Source organism: Euphorbia lathyris, chromosome 10 (assembly GCF_963576675.1).
Source record: "Euphorbia lathyris chromosome 10, ddEupLath1.1, whole genome shotgun sequence".
Classification (NCBI taxonomy): Eukaryota; Viridiplantae; Streptophyta; class Magnoliopsida; order Malpighiales; family Euphorbiaceae; genus Euphorbia; species Euphorbia lathyris.
In genome coordinates this window covers 14,943,574-14,967,365 of record NC_088919.1, presented here as the reverse complement: position 1 = coordinate 14,967,365, position 23,792 = coordinate 14,943,574, and the positions used below count along the sequence as shown (strand labels likewise).

The following is a 23,792-nucleotide window of genomic DNA, read 5'->3' as shown; positions in this document are numbered from 1 at the left end:
TTTCTTTTCCTTTCCAAAATGGTATGGTAGACTAAAATTGCTGGTTTTAAAGTCAAAAATAGACATAATGTGAATTAATTCATAATAATTTACCGATCAAGAGGGAAGATAGATGAGTTCTCAGGATTTGTAACCATAAAAAAAAAAAAAATTCCCCCCTTTACACCCTAAGCAATACACATGTACAGGTGTTGCTGCGACTGACGAATGCGAATGCCATTCAAAAATCCTTCTTACTTGCTTTTCCAATGCAGCAGCAGCAGCAACATCAACAGTATTGAAATGTCAATCTGGTGCAGTTTTACAGTAGGCAACAAAACTTTCCCTCTCATAACTAAGCTGCTATCAAATGTCGAGTTGATCAATGTCAATCATTCGTGCAGAATTCTCGATAAGTTTCTTCCGGCCATCCACCTAAAACAACAAGAGTACAACATAAGCCAAATTGAAACTGCAAAAGGAAATTTTGCTAAACCCGCTTTGCCAATATTAGTTGTGGAAAAATTGGACAAAATCAGCTACATGAGACGAATGCAACACAAATATGAAAATGACACCTTACTGTAAAATTATTATGCACTTCTCAATTCATCAAGTTCTTACAAACTTATAAAAGCAACTTGTTATGATTTTAAATCATGTCAACAGGTTGGATCATATACTGAATTGGTTGCGAGGACATATGAATCCAACATAATTCATTACGGATTCAGTCGTGTTATCCGTGTATAAATTGTCTTATTCGAATTGAAATTTAACACTGATCCAAAAGTTAACATGATGTGAACATGTCAAGTTATCGAGAATTGTCGCCACTAGTGATTAATATTATGAGAACTTTATAAATTCACCAGCTATATGACACCTTGAAACTAGATAATACGAAACAGGCTTGATCCGCATACCTTAGCACCCATTAGGGAAGAAAAAACATTATGAGCCTCTGATGCATCCTCAACTACTAATTGCTTGAGCACCCTTCTTTCAGGGTCCATTGTTGTTTCCCATAGTTGTACAGGCATCATTTCTCCCAACCCTAAAAATATTCAAAATATTCATAATTGTCAAATGCTCTTCACCTTCAAGGGTGTTCATGTCCCTATCCATCTATCTACCCATAGAGAGAGAGAGAGAAAACACAAATAGGTGTCATGTCATATGATCTATATATTCCATTTGATTATATATGATATAAATGCAACAAAACTAATATTCATGTCAGGTGGATTGTCTCTGTAAATCGTGTCCACGTGTTACAAATTGACAACTCTAAAGAAAACCTCCATTTATTTTTATTCTATCCGTGTCCAAACAGAGAACAATAATATTTTCTTCACATATTTACCCTTCCATTTTCTATACATATAACCCAATACAAAGTATAGCATACAAACATTACACTGCAATGCCTCAAGCCAAAGGTAAACATTTCAAAGAATAATATAAAAAGAAAAATAATAGTTCAGATAAATATATTTACCTAAAAGAAACAACCAATAATGTGGTGAGAGGAATTTTGCTTTTTTTTTTTAAGAAAAAATATGGCAAAAGGCTGCTAATGAAATTCTATTTATTATTAAATAGAATTCACAGATTTTGAAGATGAGCACTGCATGCAGATCCATAATATACATTCATCTTAGGATAATGTCAGACATTCAGATACATCAGCATGAAAATAGAAGGAAACTGGATAGATTAGGTCTGCTGCAGTAGATTATATCAGATCAGACTTACTGATTGCTTAACTATTTGCTTTTATCTCCTTAGGGTTGTACTTTCCATAAAAGGAGGAACTTGAATGGAACAAAGCAAGCTATCTCATACAATTCTAATTCTCTGAGATCATGGAGTTCTCTCTTCTTGAGAACTTGAGCGAAAACTCAACCCAAAGGGTACGTCTAAGGAGAAGGATTGCCTCGTATAAATAGTTTTATGCATCACTGAACTAGATTTTGTCATACCTTTGAACCTTTGGATGTTATATGATGCATTTGAAGGGAATGAGCGCTGAATCTTTTTGAGTTCTGCCTCACCATAACAATAGTATGCTTGTTTTCCCCTCTCAACCTGATCATTTGAGGGGCAATGATGAAAATAAAGCAGAACAAAAAAGAAAAGAAAAAAAAAAAAGTGAACTACGAGAATTGTTATTTGGAATAGACAGTGCCAAGCTTTTCATAGTGCCAAATCCAACCTTGTAAAGAGGGGGAACACCAACATATATGCAACCTTCATCGAATAAGCCTTTCTACAAGATAGAATTATCCATAATTATAATCCACATTCAATTTTTATTCAAGCAATATTGAATTTCACAATTTTCTCAGTTATCTACCTGATATCTAAAGAAAAAGGTCAGCAAAAGAGTTCGGATGTGTGCACCATCAACATCAGCATCTGTTAATATGATGATCTTATGATACCGTAGAGCCTCTTTTTTGAAAATTTCTCCCTGTAAAGAAGAATATTCTATGCCTTAAAAACAATTAGCAGCTAGAAGGCTTATTGCCATTATTATTTTGGGAAGCTAGGATCAAAGGGCAAAAGCAATGAGAGAAAAGAAAAGAAAACCTTCACTCCAAGTCCAAGGGCAAGTATAAGATTTTGAATTTCTTCATTCTTGTACATTGCAGCCTCATCTTTCCTTTCTATGTTCAAAATTTTACCCCTCAGGGGGAGAATAGCCTGCAACAACATCTTGGAAATCAAGATTCTGTGGGCAGCAAGACTTTTATGAAAATGGCAGATAGTGATCGGAAAAGCCAAGAACATTTTAAAAAAAAAAATCCAGCGAATGGTACTATTATAAAAAGAAGTCCACTAGGACATATAATATATTTTAAAGTTAACTGTGCAATCCAGAAGTTACACCACTAATACAGAAGATATTGCATGATGAAAATACTAAAACTAAGACTATGGGCTTAAAAAAGGGGTACAAAATGCAGTCACACAGAACTCATACATTAAACATGTCTTAGAACTTTAAGAGCTGCATTTACTTCAAGTCTTCAACAAAAGTAGATTCTATATTCCCTCCATAATTTCAACTTTATTGTCCATAAGAAGAGCAAAAGACATGTTCACCTCATAAGCACACAAAAGGCCTAAAATTGACATTTGAAAGATGTCCATTTTCTTCTACTTTTCTGAAAACAAGGGGTTTCAACATTTTTCTGGATTAAAAAAAAAAGGCTTCAGAAACCCGATTTACCCACATACTTAACTTTTCTTTAAAAAAAATAGAAGGAGCTTGATGTTTCAAGAAAACAGGTTTTTTTTTCCTAGATGACAAAGTAATATCTGGTACTCTTCTATCTATTTCTTGGGACAACTAGAAATCTTAGCATTTGTAAAGCAAAACTGCTTTGAGCACAAAACTATTTTAGCATCTCTTGAACACAATGAACGAGCTATCTCTATTATTGTTTATTGGATAAGCTAGCATCTGCAGTTGCTTGCAGATCAAAACATATCAATTTGGCCCAATACCTGGAACCGCCTATCACGACCCTGTTTTGCACTTCCACCAGCGGAATCTCCTTCAACTATAAAAATTTCTGCAAGGATCAAATGATAAAGATCAAATATCTAGATTTCAATTAATAATGCCAGTCAAGTGAGCTAACTGTAATTCCGGACTTCTCTAAAAAAACCAAAATTCAATTAGGGGAAAAATATATCATTGCCTGCACAGGAAATTTCACATTGTAATGAAATAAACAACCAACAAATGTCAACATTTAGTCAAAGTAACCATTGGAGAATTCACCATATAGAATGAATACCAACTTTGCATCACTTGAATTTGTCCAAGAGAGAGATTGGAGCTTCATGATAACCAACCACCAAGAAAAATTTCATAAGCAAAATAACAAACAAACCATAATAAGAGGTCTAACACAATCCCGAAAGGAACTTTGTACATTTCTTTGTAACAACATCTAATTTACATGCTACACTATCTCTAAGTATCATTTTCCATTTGTGAACTAGTTGGCAGTTTCTGTATTGAATATTTATCTAATAGAATTTCTGGATTAGGGAATTAAGTCCCTTTACATCAAAATAGTTTCACAGAACTGAGGTTCTGTCTAATAAACCTCAACTAATTAACAAGTGTCAGATATTAATATGAATTGGGCCTTTAACTATCAGCTTAAGCTTAGTTCATTGTCCCATATATATCACAGACATTGGTTCATAACAAAAATTTAACATATAACACCAACCAGATTCTTCAGGATTTGAAGATGAGCAATCAGCTAGTTTTCCTGGTAGAGTTGATGTCCGCAAGACACTCTTTTGTCTCACCAACTCTCTTGCCCTCTTTGCTGCCAAAGCTGCCTAGATAAGACACATACAATCGGGTCAATTTTTTTTATCTAACTGTCAGGCAGCCTATGTGACAGAATTAGTCATACAATGGGAAGTGGAAAGAAAGGAAAACAAAATAATTAGAAGGGTACCTTGAGAGCATTTAGAGACTTTGAAAGGATTAAATCAAGAACCTCAGGATGCAATTCTAAATATTCAGTAAGAGACTCTTGCAAAGATTGATCCACCACTTTCCGCACTTCTGGATTCCCTAACCTTGTCTTTCGATGAGCAATGAGAAAGCCAAGACGTATATTATTGGAAATGAAGAAAAGGAAAAAATTGCAAAATGAGAGTTGGCTCGAGCATGACTAGTATTCTGGGAATTTGAGAGTAAGTAACCAAACATTACCTTAGTTTGACCTTCAAATTCTGGACTAGGAACTTTAACCGATATGATTGCTGTTAAACCCTCCCTTACATGCTCACCACTTAAATTAATATCTTTATCCTGAAAGAGCAATTGATTCAGAATAACTAAAGCTATTTGAATAAGTAATCCACTGATAAATAACATTTAAAATTGCTTTTGATCAACCAGAAAATTGTTTTGCCTGATATGTAGTGTGGTGTCTCTCTAACTAGTCCCAAGACTTTGGATCTTATACAATTATATTAGCCTTTTGTTTTATTCTCAAATAATATAGTGCATGCATAAAATTTATTAATTCAACAAACAAATGTAAAATTCTCAAAAGAGGGAATAAGAGAAGAAAAAGTGGATACGGTGGACATGGTGAGGCAGAAGATAGGAAATCATATTATTGTAAACAAGCTATTTGTTGTGCTGAAGTGATAAAATGAGAGCACACATTCGGCATGCATATCAACTTTAAATAAATAATATCCCATGATTAGTAAGAACTAAAATTAGAAGTCCTTGGCCACAAAGGACCAAAGGACTCTAGTGATGGGCATTCAAATTGAACAGAAATACACTGAGAATTTTGCTAAAATGAACACACCTTCATGATCTTTGACTTTTTCCCAAGGTTATTGAGAATTCTGGTTAATGATGCTTTGAAACCATCTATATGAGTGCCACCATCAATAGTACGTATGCTATTGGCATATCCCAGTACTGTATCTGAGTATGCATCAGAAGACCTAGTAAAGAATGAATGAACAAACGGTCACAAATTGAAGGAAGGGCCATCAAGATCGGGAACAATTCCATATAATATTTTAGACACAACAATGTGTGGTGCAAAAATTTATACATAAGTTGCAACATGAACTAGTACAAAGTAAATTACCATTGTAGAGCCACATCAACTGTGACCCCCTCAATTTCTTTGCTGAAACTCACAACATCATGAAGCGGGTCCTGGACAAAATAAGTTATTTTTCATTCAATTATTACTAGAACCCAAAAAATTAAATATATACACACACACACACACATATATGCAAGACAAATAAAGATGCTGTTAAATACGAGCTGCATATCTACAAAGATCAAGCTCGTAGGTGAGATCTCTAATAATTGTTTTAAATACATCCAAGAATATTCTATTTTAATAAAAATAGGAATTCAATTGTTCAGTGATCGCTACGCTTGATTGGGCTAGGAACCTGAGAAAGGGAGGACAACCAATCTGCGACATCCCCCTCCAACACATGCCTCACATGAATATCCATTGGATTGAAGCGTGCATAAAAACAGATATTCCTCATACTTAAAAAAAATTCCATTAAAAACAATGACAGCCTAGGATCTGCACTGTAGACCTTTTGTCCAAGACACTTTGACAGCATGTCACTAAATCATTGAGCCTAAAACTCAAACTTGTAAAAGTTACAATTGCCTACTTGATCGGAAATTTGTGGGGATAAAGCCCTTTAAGCTCGGGTGAAATAGCATAACCTTTCAAGAGTTATAATAAACCCAAATGTAGTTATCAGTATGAATAATCAGGTAGACTTTCCTCAAGAAAAAATAATCAAATCAAATTTTACAACTTATCATCTTGATATATTGTAAAAACTTATCAGTCCGTGAGCTTTGGAGCTGGGAAACCTTTACATATGATGCACATGCAGATATATAATCAGTACACAAAATCCTAACTGTATAATATTTAAACAACTAATCTCATGGTCTAATTGCCAAACAGAAAGTCTAATTGACAAAGGAAGATCTAACTCTGAAGATAATAATACATTCTCCAAGAATCAATCATAGGAGGAAGCCACAAGCACAACAAGGCAGTCAAAGAAAACTAGATCTACGATATATTTTATCACATCCTTGTTGCCAAACATTTTCCATTTTAGGAATTTCCATTTTATTAGGCATATTCAGGAAGTCTTGGATTCAATCAGAGAAATGTGAGAATTAAGTCTTTGACAAACCCATATAACTAGCCATTTTTTTATTTTTTAAGAAAATGGACTGTGAGATTTGATTTGGTTTAAACTTAAAGTCTAGACTTACTACAAAATGAATTCCAATATTTTGATTTGGTTCGAAACCAAATAGATATTTTAGCACTCTGTCTGGCCGGTCTAGTCCCTAGGCCCATAGTTACTTAAGGCGCAGTCGCACGCCTGAGAGACACAAGGCGTACTATATATATATATAGCAACAATTAACAATTCTAAAATACAACAAATAGTCAAATAAAAACAATTTTAATCATAAAATGCACGAAACAAGTTTCAAATTAACTAGTAACTCTTCCATAATTATAATTCCAAATAAAATTCTTAATTTAAGAACTCTGACTTGCAGCAGAGCTTCCTCACAGTTAAAAAAAAAAAAAGGCACTGGAAGTGTAGAATATTCAATACTGTATGTATGATATGTATCGGTTCAGATCTTAATCTTCTTTCCTTTGCGTCATGTTTGCCTTGCTATCTTGATTTTCGTTCTTTTTTCTATTTATTTCTTTCTTATTCTAATTGAGGTTCTTTCCATTTTTAGTTTCTTTCTTTCTTATTCTAATTGATGTTCTTTCCTTTTTCTATTTATTTCTCTTATTCTAACCACTGCCTTCAGATCTTCATCTTCTTTCCTTTTCTTTTTTATTTATCTCTTTCAAACTTAATCTCAGCCCTTGATCATAAAGATATCATATGGCTGAGATTAGAACAATTTATTCTAATTCAAAACCCAAAAGAATCATATACCTGCACTAGGAACGCTTCAGCCAAGGCAACAGGCTCCACAAGGCACACCCTAGGCGCGCGCCCGGTAAACATTGACCGCCTGTCTGCTACAGAGGCTAAGCCCTGAGCCTAGGGTCAGGTGCGCCTTTAACAACTATGGCTAGGCCCATCACCATGTCTAGAGATTTAACCTAGCTTTGCGCCATTCAGCATAAAATCTCAAAACTATCTGTTCTACAGTTCTAGGCTTCTAGCAGTACATAAAAACCCACAAAAAGAGAAAGGGAAACATGTTTGCAAAGTCTAGACTGAATTAGAAGAACAGTACTTTAAATCTCTGATGCACGGACACGCCATAGACCCAGTGTATCCCGTGCATAGTTATTAAAGGCGCATGGCGCACTAAGGCGCAAGGGCTCCTGGAGCCTTGGCGCATGGCGCACGGCGATGGCGCGCGCCATAGCGAGACAAGGCGCACTTACAAAAATAAAAATTATAAAACCATAAAAATAACATAAAAATGCAATGAATACTAAGTCATGAAAATATCTTAAGCATAAATAAATTTAAAATGCAAAATAAACCCCATATTAGCAAACTTTAAAGTTGAATACTAATTCCTAAGTTCTACTCCTAATCAAAACTCTCCAAATCCATCACTCCTCATCATCACTATCACACTCCTCATCTAAAGCATCATCATCAAACTGATCCTCTTCATCCTCATCAACAAACTCAGTTTCTTCTTCCTCCTCATCTTGAAAAACTACATGGGCTTTTCCTCGATCCTTGGAAGATGATACTTTAGCCTTTTTTCCTACTCTTCTAGTGTTATATGCAATCTCTTCAACTCCAACAGCCTTACCAACTAAACCCCATGTTAGAGTATCGTTTTCAAACACGAGTTCATCTTCAACTCTTCAAATGACTCCGTCTCTTCGTCTTCTAATTAGTTTAAAACGTATAATTTCTCTCCTCTTTAATACTTTTTGTTAATAGAACATGTTCTCCATCCCAGATATATGAAAAAACTGCACATAACTGCCTCTAACTGCCAAGGCGCGCCTTTGCGCCTTTGGCAATTGCATTTGGCGCAAAATGGCGCGCCATGGCGATTGCGCCTCGCCATGGGGCTGCCATGGCGCTAAGGCCTGCGCCTGGTGCGCCATGCGCCTGGTGCGCCATGCGCCTGGTGCGCCATGCGCCTGGTGCGCCATGCGCCATAGGCGCGCCTCAGGTGCGCCTTTAATAACTATGATCCCGTGTCGGATACGTATCCGATACGGACACGGCCGGAAACGCCAGGGACACGGTGTCGGGGCCGTGTCTGTAATATCGGAAAGTTGGACACGCGTATCAGTGAAGGATACGCGTGTCCCAGGAAAAAAAAAACCTGCGCTTCTTCAAATGTCAAATTAAAACCTGCGATTCTTCAAATTCAAATTACAGCCGTTCAACTTCACCGATCGTTGTTATAGTTGATAGATTTGGAGAGCCAGAAACTCCAAAGGACAGGGGGAATTAATGCCAGAAGAAACTCCTAATTAATACAAAAACTCTCAAACTTCTCCATCCATCTATATAAATAGGGCTCCTAATTATTTAGTTATATTACAAAAAATCATATATATAAATATATTTTTAATATTTATAAATGTGCCCCAATATTTTTAATATTTACACGTGTCCCCCACGTATCCGTGTCCTGTGTTTTATAGAAACGACGTTTCCCGTATCCGTGTCCGTGTCCGGGCAACATAGCTTTAAATAAAACTGGAAGAACAAAATAGACTGGACAACTTAAAAGAAAACAAAAATGATAACCTTATCTGTATTTAGCCACTTCGCATATTCAACCAGCCCCCCGGCAAAAAAATATTCCTTATATTGGAGTTTCTCTGGATCATCATCTTCCTTCTTCAGAGTGATAGTAAGCTGTTTGACAAAATAGCTAAATTTAATTATAAACTTGCCAGCCAAAGGTTGATAATAGATAGTTACCCTGCTTCCAATTAATAATAAATGAAAGTTTAAGACATGATCATTTCATTAAAATCAGAGCATGTTACCTTTGGGTTTAAGAAAGCAAGCTCCCTAACTCTTGCAGCTATGGTGTTGTGATCAAACTCAATTGCAGTAGTAAATACTGCAGAGAAGTACCAAAGGAAACAAATAAAACAAAGAATGCCAACCACAGAATATAATTAAGATCGGGTATGAGAGTGTAAATTGATAACCATCTGATGCATGGAGCTTAAGAAATTAGGAGAACCTTCTTTGTCAGGCCAAAATCTAATGCAAGTCCCTGTAGGATGCTTTGATTCAGCTGTGAGTGAAGAACATGTAAGAGTTGATACTGGATTTCCACGACAATATCTCTGTTTGTATTCCATTCCATTACGCCACACAGTAACTTCTAGCCCCTGTGAACCAGTATAAAAGTTAAAATAAAAAGTGAACAAAGACAAAGAAAACAAGAAAGGTGTCTCTGTGATGTTAAAAACTATCAAACTTCTATTTATTATCCATTACCAGTGTGTTACTATATCAGTCAATTACAATATGATTAGCCATTAGCATTGCCTTTAGTTGGGTATACTTCAAAATGAACAAGTTATGTCAAACGATTAAATACGGTAAAGAATGAAGTTCTCATATCCAACTTCTTGGAAGGCATGGCATCTTCAAATTCTGTTTCTTTTCAATTAATACGCCTAAGATCAGTTGAAAGTTATAGCATGCAGCAGCAAAATCAAGCAAATAACATACAAAAAGCCAAGGCATTAATCTCCCAACTTGAAAATAAAATAAGTAAAAAGATGTCCACGGTCATAGTGAGGGAGTTGTTGGATAGAGTTTAAGATGGGAACATAAACACACCTCGGACAACGCATTCACAACGGACAAGCCCACACCATGTAATCCACCAGAGACACTGTAACCACTGTTATTACCACCAAATTTTCCACCAGCATGCAAGACCTGCCCAACAGAATGCATGATATTTAAATCAAAAACTTGATAATAATAACAGCAATAATATAAGAGAACAGAAGAGATGGAAATTATCAATTTATATGTTACAGTAGTTATCTGAATCAATGAAGACATATAAGAGTGAAATTTCATCAAACTTTCAAGTTTATTACCTGACATTTCTACAACGAATGGAATTTATTTAATACTTTGAAAGCTTTTAAGAAAATTTCAAATATCTATTAGTGAATGGAAATTCTACAACCCTCTCAGTTATTTTGCAAAATATTCTTTGTGACAATCGTGAAAACTGCAAAAGGATTCTCTAAGAAATTTACATGAGAGAGAGTTAAAAAAATAAAAATAAATTGAATACTACATTCTCAATAATGACTCCGGAGTGCAGTACAGCTGTTTCAAGGATTCCAAAAATCAAATGCAATTCTTTATCAAGTTTCTGACAATATTTTTTCAGACTTGTGACTTCATATGAACAGAAAAACAATTCAAACAACAACCCTCTTATGTCATTAAAGAAAGAAACTGAACTATTACACACTAGAAAAGGTCCACATTTTTCAGGATTCCCTTTAATGTACTTAATTGTGCAGAAAGCCTAGTGGTTGATCATAAGGTGTTCTATAAACAAATCCGTGATCTCCAGAAATTTAAAAGCAGGCAGTAGACAAAACCTTAACCGCCATACGCATAACTACAATGGAAACAGTTTGATAGTAGTATTACCGTCAAGACGGTCTCTAAAGAAGACTTCTTAGTCACCGGATGCAGGTCAGTGGGAATCTACACAGAGAGAAACAGAGAAGCATGTAAGTAAATAATAAACTATTTATAGATCAAAGATAACCCACTACTCATTTCTAAAGCAATGAGAACAGAAAAGTGATATTTCCTTCCTTGAAATTGATGAATAAGCAGAACATAACAGAAAGCATTAGATGCATACGAATAAATCCAACATTCATAAAGCAGAAGGCTTAAGATAACATATTGTCACAAAATTATGCTGTACTTCATGTCCATAGAGAGCAAATTATCATGATAGCACATCCTACTCCACTTGTTTAGGCTGTGCCTCAAGAAGTACAATATAATACCTATTTCATCACAATATGCATTGAGTTCTTATATGTAAAACAATATAATGAAGAGGCTCATGTAAACAATGCCCATGCACTTCACAAAGTTGATAATGTTTCTATCAAAATCTTTATCCTATGATCACAACCCCTTGAATGCATATTTCCAGAACATGCATTTCTTTGTTGGGGCAAAAAAAGATAGTACAACATATTAGTACTGGTCAAAGAACAATAAATTTTCTATCCCAAATACACACACACATACATGATAATATGAAGAAATAAGAATTCCTCTACATTGTCTTGAAAGAGAAGAGAAAAAGAGCACCATACCCCACGCCCATCGTCAGTGATGCTGACAGAATTATCAGAATGCAAAACAACATTTACTGTCGAAGCAAATCCTGCTTGGGCCTCGTCAATAGCATTATCCAATATCTCATAAACCTATAAAAGCAGAAAACTTGATTATTATAATAATAATAAACAGATTTCTGATTCATTTATGGTACACTTAAACTAGAAACGATCCTCTAGAAATAAAGTAGCGACAGAATTACCAAATGGTGCAAGCCACGAGGTCCAGTGCTCCCAATATACATCCCAGGCCTTTTCCTAACAGGGTCCAGTCCTTTCAGCACCTTCATAGCATTGAATAATAGAGGGATTGATAGAAGAACAGAAAATAGTGCATTACCACCCAAAAATGTCTGATTTATATTCAAATGCAAGTAAAAATTCCCAATAAGGATAAGCACCTTATTTTAACAGCACACTACAGAAAATAAAATTTTTTTTTTTTCAAAAAGACTAAATTTGAACGATGCTCTGAGATCCCAGCTGGCTAATGCATTGGCATAAACAGGTACAGGCCTATCTTGATGAGCAACTAAGAGCACAAGTCATCGGGTCCCCCTTTAAAGTTTAAACTCATTGATCGAGCATATCACATGAAGTTCAGCTTGTTTTGGGCTCTCATAAGCTGGTTCAACTTTGGACTCTTCAAACAAACTCATGTATAAGTTCAATGATAATCTGATGTTGACTTTAATTTCCTTGCATCATTAATAATTATATGCATATAAATACTTATTTGTATTTGGTTTCTCAATACAATGTAGAAAGTTATATGTTTTAGAATAACAAATGTACACATAAATTTTAAAAAAAATAGTAAAGTGAACAATATTAACGAAGAGCACTGGAAGCTTTCAATGAATATCTAAATAGCTTTTATTCTTTGAAAAAAAAATCCAGCTTGCCTTAGGCGCATTTAACAACTTAATTACAGATTGCCTTGAAAACCAACCAAGCCTATACAAAAAGTGGAGCTAGCTTCCTAAATGAGCCAAACAGGATCTTAGCTCATTTTCACCCCTAAAGAATGACTAAGACAAGATGACACATTCCTAAAGAAAAATCTGAGGCATAATAGAGATTAAATCCATACTCCAAAAATTCACCTGAATTTGATCAGAACCATAAGCCTTTGAACTTGCACTTTCTTGAGTCGACTCTGTTGCAGTGGTAGTTGACATGAAGGCCCTCAGTGAACCTGTACATTTTACAGAAAATCGACTAGCAACCAACCTCGAGGTAGAACTCACTCTGTCATACATAGCCAACAACTCAAAATCATTAACTTACGTTATAAACCCAAAACCATGAATATCACTGCACTAGACAGAACAAAACCTCTTTTCCATTTTCTGTTTTAAATGAATTGAGGATTAGACTTGGCTGCAGAGGCCATGTAGCGAACTAAGGGAATTAACTTTTAGTGTGTAAAACCCAATGTTATTTCTAACCCATGTCAGGTCGTATTTTCAATTCCAGAAGGGGCCTGAGGGGCTTATAAACCAGCATTAAAAAAAAATTAAAACCAAAATCATTGAAATTGAAAGTTTTCCGAACTCAACACTTAAGCAGATACAAACATAGTAATTCTAATTCATGCTCTAGCATCTAATTATCCTGCAGTCATCTAGTAAAGCAACTAAAGAAACAATCCTCGTTCAGCGATTCAACTAAAATAGTTAAATCCTTCCATTGAAGCCTATAACTATCCAAGCATGAGATTATGTCACAAATAAAACTCAGCATTTTCCACTTTTTTTTCAAATTCTCTAAAAATGCACTAAAGGCAGAAGGATAAGCGAAACAGAACATGAAACTAGCTTCCTATCCTCTACGCGTTTTCCAGGGAAACAGACAGAAACTACGCAAGAAATAAAGGGGGAAAACATAAAAGGAGGAAGACAATGGAGGAAAAACCTGGGGTTGAAGGAAAGCGAAGGGCGGGGGAGATAGGAAAGAGAAGAGGAGTGGAAATGAAGGGAAAAAGAAGAAGTGGGAGAGGAACAACGAGAGGCCATGATTGCACTACGAAGAAGAGGAGGGAGAGTTCGGGGTTTTAGCAGAAGAGCCATAAGGAAATATTGGGGTTTTGTGTCTTTCGTTCACCTGAGCCAAAAGGCACAAATACTGAAATTCGAAAGCAGAAAAACAAAAGACGGAACTCCAAAATCTCAGTTGGATATTTTTCCCTCCATCAATATTAGGGCTTTGGAGTCACCATATGATAGAGTAGCCCAACAAGAACATAGGCCCACCTCCATTTCCCTATAAGGAATTTAGGTAAAAAAAAAAATTGAAACCTAAATTTTTTTCTTACCATTGATTCATCTTGTATTGTTTTGGTATTCTTTTCTTTTGACTTGTTTCGTTTTCAGTGTTGATTTGTTTAGTTTTTCCATTTTTCTTATTGGATTGTGACTTTTGTACCAAATATTTTATTTCTCTTACATTCTATTATTTCTTTTTGTATTTGTTGTTCATTTATTTTATGGTTAAAGGTGGGAAGAAATTGGTTTTTAGTATTTCTTTTGACAAAGAGAAATCTTCTACTTCTTCTAATTTTGAGGGTTATGAAGAAAAATCTTTGGTTGAATTGATCATGACGTGAATATAATGAGGGAAAATATTGTGGAGGTTAATAAATCTATGAAAAAACAGAAGAAATGTTTAGGGAAGAAGTTACATAATGAGGAAAAGAAATAAGTTTCTATGAAAAATATTATCGAAAAGAATGTTGAGTCTGCTCATAAGAAGGAGAAAAACGATAATGGAAAGATCGGTCAAAAGAAGATAATAAAGAAGTTACGATATAAATCATCAAAAAAGTTAGTGAAAAATCTCCCCGTCAATCTGATTTGGAGTAAATCTTGCATGTTCGAAAATTGCACGTGTGTTGGTTTTTTTCACTTTATTTTAATCCATGTCATAACTTATGGATATTACATCCCTTTGTTTTGTTGTTTTTAGTTTTTTTTTTTTTTTGAATTTGTATAATTTTTTAGTAGAGGTCAAATTTGATTAAATTGGTAGAAATTATTAGAAATTCAATGGAATGGTATGAAATGCAATGAAATTGGGTGAAATTGAATAATATCATATGAAATTCATTTTATTGTGTTTTAAATTTTTGTGAAATTACGATTAAATTGGTTAACTACATTTAATTGAATTTCATTCACTTTCATTTTAGCCATTATTCTTCTTATTTATCATTTTTTACAATTTTGATAATAGTATCGTTAGTAATACATGGATTTTTTTTTAATTTTGATCATTTTTACAGAGAAAAGAAATTGTGTGAAATTGTTTGCACTTTTGTGAAATTGTTTAAAATTATGTGAATTTGTGATGGTCACTATTTAAAATTGATTAAGTTATTTGTTTTTGTTTGTTATATTTGGGATCTGTATTTTTAGTCAAGTAAATATTGGGATGCCAATGTGCAAATAGATATTAACATTCGTGTTTTAGGATATATAAAAGCAAAGTTTAGTAAAGAGCAATTAAGTTTGTTTATGAAGAGTTGCTTTGGTGAATTTGTTGATTTGATTTGGCATATCAATATCAGCTTATTCATTTTTTTCTTACGAGGAAGATTCATCAAGAGGATAGTTCGTCTATTTATATCAAAGTTGATGTGAAAGTAATGTTTGAGATTAATGAGTTTTTTTATTAGTCGGTTGAGTTATTTGAAAAATAGTCAATATTCGCCGCAGCAAGGAAGATTGTTCATTCATAAATATTTTAGTAGGAAGTTGTTAGTTACTATTAAAGAGGTGGGAGATGTTTGTTTGAAAGATGAAAAGATTATACGAGATTGTGATGAAGACTTTGTTAAGGTTGTTGTGGTGTATTTTTTGAACTTCTTTTTTTGTTTGGAAGAGAGGTAGAAATCATGAACCTATGCATCATATTAATTGTGTTTTGTGGACTCTAATTATTTCCAGGATCAATAAGTGTTTGACATGGGCCCCTTCAAAGCCCCCGGCCCTGATGGCTTTCAAGCCTGTTTTTTTCAGAAAGTCTGGGATCAGCTGGATACCCAGGTTTGTGAGGCGGTAAAGAATTGTTTTAGTACAGGAGTAATCCCTACAGGGTGGAATGACACTCTACTCACTGTTATTCCCAAGATCAGCAACCCGGAGCTAATTTCCCAATTTAGACCTATCAGTCTATGCAATGTTCTCTATAAAACTGTAACGAAGTGTATTGTGAATAGGCTCAAGCCTTTCCTGAACAAGCTGGTTAGCCCGATGCAGAGTAGCTTTGTTCCAGGAAGACAAATTACCGATAATGTAATCCTTCTTCAGGAAACAATTCACTCTTTTAAAAGGAAGAAGGGCCGGAAAGGGGCAATGGTTCTTAAGCTCGACCTTGAAAAGGCGTATGACCGGATTTCTTGGCAGTTCCTCTGAGATACACTGATTATGGTTGGCCTTGATAGCAAGTTAATCGATCTCATCATGTGTTGTGTCTCAGGTTCTAAACTCCGCCCTATCTGGAATGGTGAGCAGCTCCAACAATTTAGCCCTACCAGGGGGCTTAGACAGGGGGACCCCCTCTCCCCTTACCTTTTTGTTCTATGCTTAGAGCGCCTCTCTCATTTGATTATGGATGATGTTGCCGATGCCTCTTGGAAGCCCATCCGGCTATCTAGACAGGGACCGCTTCTCTCACATGTGTTCTTTGCAGATGACATTGTGCTCCTTGCGGAAGCTTCTACGGAGCAAGCTGTTGTGATTAGAGATATTCTCCACAGGTTTTGCGAAGCTTCTGGTCAGAAGGTTAGCTTTGCTAAATCCCGAGCTTTCTTCTCCTCCAACATTTCAGATTTGAGAGGTAACGGCATTTGTGACATCCTTGGGTTTGCAAAAACATCGAACCTTGGGATGTATTTGGGAGTTCCTCTGCACCATAATCGCGTTTCCAAAGAGACGTTTCAGCATGTTCTGGATAGAGTCCACAATAAGCTAGCAGGATGGAAGTCTTGCTGCCTTAACTTTGCTGGTAGAGTCACACTTGCTAAATCCATTTTGAGTGCTGTCCCGTCTTACATCATGCAGACTTCGCTTCTTCCTGCTGCGGTTTGCCAACGGCTGGACAGCTGCAGTCGAAGATTTATCTGGGGTTGACATGGTACCATTCGCAGAATTCATCTAGTGAAATGGGGAGCTATGTGCCGGAGGAAACAGGCGGGCGGCCTTTTGGCCTACGGACTGCGAGGCAAACCAACCTTGCTATGATTGCTAAGCTAAGTTGGCAGGTGCTGACCAAGAGAGAGCCACTTTGGATACAGGTTCTGCGAGGAAAATATGGGGGTTCACGTGAAGGGATGTCAGTCTTTTCCTCAAATGCTTCTCATTCACTTACATGGAGACATATAGTCGCAGGAAGCTGTGTAATTGCTAAAGGGGCCGGCAAGATGATCTTTAATGGTAGAACAACACGCTTTTGGAGTGACGTCTGGTGCGGATCTATTGAGTTAGCCCGTGTCACTGACACCCCGATACCACCGGACCACCTTGATCGAATGGTAATTGATTACTGGATGTCTGGATCGGATCAATGGGATTGGGATACTCTTCGCTCCCTTGTAAATGCCTCTACTCTGCTGAAAATTGCATCCTTTGCTGTTTGCCCGACGAGTGAGATATCCGACACTTGGTTCTGGACGCTATGTTCGAAAGAAGAGTATACGATCAGATCTGGCCATGAGGCGCTAATCGACCAATCGCCCATTCCGTCAGTCCCGGTGTGGAATCTTATTTGGAACACGAAGGTTCCTGAGAAAATAAAGCTTTTTATGTGGCTGCTGAGGCATGACAGTATCTTGTGTAATGTTGAGAAAGCTAGGAGGAATCTTTCATCCACGACTCAGTGCCCCCGGTGCGGCGGTACTGAAACCGCGATACACTTATTACGGGACTGCCAGCAGGTTCGACAGCTATGGCAAGGGGTCGTTCCGCAGAGGCTGAATAACATCTTTTTTGCAGCAGATATCAAGGACTGGATGACGGTGAACTTAGAATCGACGGACCAAGATGGTGAAATCCCATGGCCTCTCCTGTTCGCTTGCGGTGTTTGGTGGCTTTGGAGAATCCGCAATGATCTCATGTTTAATGGTAAGGCTTTTCCCCGAAATGCATTGTCTTTTATCAAGCGCTATTGCAAGGAGTACGTTGAGGCCAACTCAGACCCGTACTTAGGCAACCATGGCTCGCCGAGAACGATCTGGGTAACATGGATGCCTCCAGAAGCGGACTGGGTCAAAGTAAATACGGATGGTGCCTGCAAAGGAAATCCCGGGTTTGCTTCGGCTGGAGGCTTGATCCGGGACAACCATGGGGCTTGGCGTGGGGGATTTGGAGCTAATATTGGGTATTGCACCTCAGTAGCAGCGGAAATCTGGGGTCTCTATTTTGGTTTGCACATAGCATGGACTCGGGGGTTCAGGAGGGTCATTTTTGAACTCGATTCACAAGTGGTTATCCGACTCATGACTGGGGAGGTCAACTTACATCATCCGTTTGCTTGGTTAATTGAGAGGTGTTTATCTTACCGCGACAGAGACTGGGAGATTAGATTTACCCATACTTACAGAGAGGGTAACAGGGCGGCTGACTGGCTGGCGAACTACGCAGGTTCTTATTCTTTGGGTCACCATGAGTTTGGTGTGCCTCCTGCAGGCCTCTAGAGAATCCTTGCTGATGACAGTAGAGGTTCAGCTTTGAGCAGAATTGTTCGTGCTTAGTTTTAGTTTCTTTTTCTTTTCCTTTTCTTTTTGTTCGGGCCCGTGTGCCTTCCTATTCTACCCAAAAAAAAAATAAGTGTTTGATTCTAATATTCACTCCTTGAAGAAGAATTCTTTAATTTTGATTGGTCCTGGAATGTACGTGTTTTATGGATGCTCGTTATTTTTTTAATTATGGGTTTATGATATATGGTATAGCAGAATGATTGTTTTGTAAGAGGATGATGAGAACTTCTCATAGGATGCTTAATTGATAGCCTATTTGTAAAGGTTATAACATAGGAGATTTTGAAAGTGTCTTTTTCAAAGTATGCATCGTATTTTTTATGTTTCTATTCAAAAGAAATTTGTGTTTTGGAATTTTTGTTCTTTTGTGTTTTTTTTTTCTCATAGATGAAGTTGAATGATATTTTTCCATATAAAATTGAGAAGAATGGATTAAAGAATATAAATAATATTTGGCTAAAGAAGTTTTAGATCGTAATGAGTTTGAAAGAGAATGGTACTTATTTTGAAGGTATTAAAACTAATAATTTCTGGTGATGCAAGGGATTGTTCTAAAAAGTATGCAAGTGAAAAGAGTGAAGACAATGATGTAATAAAATCGATCAATGTTATTGGATAAAAATGTCTATTATATAAATATTATGTATTTTTTTTTTTTTGAAAGAAAATTTCATTAATGAGCCACTAAAGGGCAAAAAATAGTAATTACATCCTCTATACATCTAGGTAAAGAATCAAACACTACGGGACAAACGGCAAAATGAGATTCCTTAGCAAGAACATGAGCAACCTCATTTGCCTGTCGCCGTAAAAAAATGACCGAGAATAAGCCATGAGAAGAAAGAATAGAACGACACCGATCAATAATGTCTCCGAATTCGGACACATCCGAGTTACATGAATGAACCGCATCCACAACGACCTTAGCGTCAGATTCAAAGATCATTTCCTGATAACCACACGACACAGCCCACGATAATGCTTCTAGCATCGCCAAAGCTTCATATTCCCTCACCGGAGGTAAACCTTCAATCCTTTGAATCCGACCAGCCACAAATCTCCCCTCCGAATTCCTAATTACAGCACTGATACCCGCCTTTCCCGCTTCACTAAACGTAGCAGCATCCATGAAACATTTAAATTTTCCCACCCTAAGAGGATGCCATAATGGACAGGCCGACCCTTCCGTTCTACTCGCAACATCCATCTTCATCCGGCGAGCCCTCTGCCATTCAGTAAGCAATTCTTTTGCGCCGATGACAATACGAGAAATCGAAGGAGCCAGGTGGTTCCACAACTTATCATTCCTCTGTTTCCAAATATTCCAAGTAATAATCAAAAATAAATCTCTTACATGACTAGAAAGCTTGGCAAGAATATCAAAAAACCAGCTGCAAAAATTAACAGCAGATTTCGTTGCACTCCGAACCATCCCAGCTATACCCATTTCCTCCCACACAGCTCGAGCAAATTAGCACACAATGTACAAGTGCCAATTGTCCTCAATGTCAATCCCACAAAACACGCACTGCTGTTGAACCAATATACCTCTCTGGATTAATTTGTGTCTGTTCGGCAAATAGTCCCTAGCCATTCACCATGCAAAATAACGAACTTTGTATGGAATATTTGCTTTCCAAATCAGTCGCCAATCACCCAAAGAAGTATAGCCATCCCTCGGCGAAAGGCGAGAAATAGTCATTTGGTTATATTACTCATTTCATTCCCTTATATAAATCATTATAGGGTAAATTACAAAAATGGATCAAATGGGAGGTCCATTTACATATTTAACTCATTTACTCAACCTATTACATACTGATTTTGTGTGACTTTCCCATAATACCCTCAATATTTACGCGCGTCTGTCTCCCTCCCGTCTGACTTCGCAGATTCGATCTTATGTGAAGCCTGCGAAGCTAATGTTTGGGTTTACTTGATGAATTTAATTAGCATATGCGAAGCCTGCGAAACTAATGTTTGGTTTAGTTGATGAACTTAATTAGCATATGCGAAGCCTGGATGTGTTTTGAAGCTAATTCGCGAAGTGGTATATAACAAAAAATGCCAAACAACAACGGATTCTAACATTAAAATCATAACATGATCAAAATTTACAACAAGATTGCCACAATAAACTCCTAACAAATCACTTCATAATACATAGGCTCCTATTCACTACCGATGGATGGATGGATGGATGTGTCTCACGGTACAGAACAAGATTGCCACAATAAACTCCTAATAAATCACTTCATTATACATAGACTATTATTCACCACCGATGGATGGATGTCTCGCGATACATAGGCTCTTATTCAACACAGGGAGGCTCTTATTCACCACAGGGATGGATGTGTCCCACGATGTAAGCTCTTATTCACGACCGATGGTTGGAAGTCCATGCCTTTTGGAATGGATGTCTCTCATGGCACTCTAACACGCCGGCTTCCAGGAATGAATATTATGTATTCAACCACCTTCAGAAAAATTTAATCGTGTTAGTTAGAAAAAAAGAAGATTTGGCTTCGCGAAACGATGATTCGTTAAGTATGCGAACATAAATGTGCAAGGAAGAGGGTGATTTTACTTAGCGAAACAATGATTTCGCGACGTCTGCGAGGAGGAATGTGACGCTCTGACTTCGCGAAACGATGATTTCGCGGAGTCTACGAGGAGAAATGTGACGCTCTGACTTCGCGAAACGATGATTTCGCGGAGTCTGTAAGAGAAATTTATCGAATTACCTTGCAAACTTCACGTAATCATCGTTTTGCAAAGTGAAATCGATAAATTTCTCCCCACAGACCTCGCGAAAATCGCATATGCTAAGTGGATTTATGGGAAAAACGCAGAAAAAATAGTATATACTTACATTTTTCGACGAAACCAATATGATAAACTGGGAAAACCGATGAAAATAACGTAGAATCACCATTTCTTCGAACGAGCAGGAAATGGAAGATGAAGAACCATGGCTTCATTTTCTAGGATTAGGAAGTTGCAGAATCAAGTGATGAAGAGAGGGAGAAGATAAATACGTTGTGATTTGGAGAAATTGTGTAGATTTCGTGTAATTTAAAGGAAGATAGGAAGATCAAAAGTCTTGGAATCATTAATGGAGGAGATGTTAACTGTTTCGCGCAACCAAGGAGAAGAGGGGAGAGACCATTCGCGTTTGGGGAAGTGGGAAGGTTAGGGGTATTATAGGAAAGTCACACAAAATCAGTCTAGATATGTAGTAGGTTGAGTAAATGGGTTAAATATGTAAATGTGCCTCCCATTTGACCTAGTTTTGTAATTTTCCCATCATTCTAGGGTATTTCACACAAATTAAGAAATATATTGGTTAACTAAAAAAATTCTCTCATATCACTATTGGGGAATAAGCATTAAAATATTAAAAAACACATATACCAATATAGAAAAAATTTAATATTTGGACCAAAAAACTAAACTAAAAGTTCTTGGAATCCTAGAATGACATATATTTAGGAAAAAAACTAATTTGCTAGAATGACCTATATAAGAGAATGGAGGGAGTATATTTTTATGGAAATGTTGTGTTATTTTATATATTTTGATTATGAGAGGTGATGCTAATTTCAAAGCAACTGATTTTAAGATGAATATAGGTTTTGAAAATGTTTTGATGATGATGTCGGTGTTCATAAGGTTCATGAGAACACTGATAAAATTAATAATGTTATACTTTTATTGCTTTATGTTGATGGCATGTTAATTGTTGGCATAAGTGCTGGAAGAATTGCCCAGTTGAGTAAGTCTTTTGCTATAAAATACTTGGGACCAACAAAACATATTATTGGCATTACACTTACCAAAGACAGAGCTGCCAAGAAGTTACACATACCATAAGAAAAGTATATCGAAAAGATGCTTTGCAGATTCAACATAGATAAAGATAAAGTGGTTAGTTCTCCTCTTACTACCAACTTTAAACTAACTGAAAAGGATTGCCCTACAGAGAAATTGAAGGAAGAGATTGATAGAGTTCCATATGCCTCAACGGTAGGAACTTTGATGTATGTTATGGTATGTACGCAACCTGATATAGCTCGTGTAGTAGGTGTTGTTAGCTGGTTTCTATCAAATCCGAGTAAGAAGCATTAGGAAGCAGTTAAGTGGATATTCAGATATCTATGAGGTAACTTCTAAATTGGGTCTTACATTTGGAAATGAAAAGTCAATGCTTGTTGGGTACATAGTTTTTGATATGGCAGGAGATAAAAATAGTTTGAAGTCAACTTATGGTTATTTGATGTCCTATGTAGGGGGAGCTGTATCATTGCAATCTAGCATTAAGAAGCAGTTAAGTGGATATTCAGATATCTACAGGGTAACTTCTAAATTGGGCCTTACATTTGGAAATGAGAAGTCAGTGCTTGTTGGGTACATAGTTTCTGATATGGTAGAAGATAAAAAAATAGTTTGAAATCAACTTCTGGTTATTTGATGTCCTTTGTAGGGGGGCTCTATCATGGCAATCAAGATTGCATAATTGTGTTGCCTTTTCTACAACAAAGGTTGAGTACATAGCAGCAATAGAAGCATGTAAGGAGATTTTGTGGTTGAAAAGATTTTTGCAAGAGCTTGGTTTTAAGCAGCAGTGTTATGTGGTTCTTTGTGATAATCAAAGCGTGATTCATCTTGCTAGAAACTCTATTTATCATTCTAAAACGAAACATATTAATATGAGGTATCATTGGATTATAAATGCTCTTGAAGAAGGTTTGTTTGAACTTGACAAAGTTCACACCGATGATAATGGTCTTGATATGTTAACAAAGGCTTTAGCAAGGGAGAAGCTGAAGGTGTGTTGTTCCACCGAGATGGTGAACTCCTCCTCATAGTTAGAAATGTGGAGATTTTTAGCTTTTCTGATCCATGAGGAGTCCAAAATGAGTTAGGCTCATGTGTTAACCCTAGTAGTATAAAATGGTAAGTTTAAAAGAGCTTTTGGTAACTTAATTATAGCCACAAACATGAAAGAGAAAAGAGAAAATCTGCATCTTCTTTCCATCTGCCTAGACCTAAAGAATTGTCTGTAGTTGGAGATCAAACCATTGGATCGCCAAGATTTTTAGACAGGA

The 23,792-nt window shown here is 36.5% G+C and overlaps 1 protein-coding gene across 1 annotated transcript; it reads right to left on the bottom strand.

The window, feature by feature from the left end:
* Positions 1-59: 59 nt before the first annotated feature.
* On the bottom strand, positions 60-14,066 carry LOC136208870 (DNA gyrase subunit B, chloroplastic/mitochondrial-like). Its single transcript, XM_066000130.1, has 21 exons — positions 13,842-14,066; positions 13,031-13,175; positions 12,128-12,208; positions 11,901-12,014; positions 11,212-11,268; positions 10,372-10,473; positions 9,764-9,914; positions 9,561-9,637; positions 9,316-9,426; positions 5,637-5,707; positions 5,346-5,487; positions 4,733-4,831; positions 4,473-4,601; positions 4,236-4,350; positions 3,496-3,563; positions 2,575-2,688; positions 2,339-2,455; positions 2,198-2,251; positions 1,965-2,070; positions 906-1,036; positions 60-414 (listed from the first exon to the last, which is right to left on the bottom strand). Exons 1-21 carry the CDS (start codon positions 13,994-13,996, stop codon positions 346-348), a joined length of 2,208 nt encoding a protein of 735 aa, XP_065856202.1. The 5' UTR covers positions 13,997-14,066; the 3' UTR covers positions 60-345.
* Positions 14,067-23,792: the final 9,726 nt, after the last annotated feature.

Coding starts and splice junctions, on each gene's coding strand:
- LOC136208870 (XM_066000130.1), bottom strand. CDS start 13,996: ATGGCTCTTCTGCTAAAACCCCGAACTCTCCCTCCTCTTCTTCGTAGT. Junction 5,708..9,315: donor AGTGGCTAAATACAGATAAG/GTTATCATTTTT, acceptor TATTTTGTCCAG/GACCCGCTTCATGATGTTGT. Junction 1,037..1,964: donor TAACATCCAAAGGTTCAAAG/GTATGACAAAAT, acceptor GAATATTTTTAG/GGTTGGGAGAAATGATGCCT.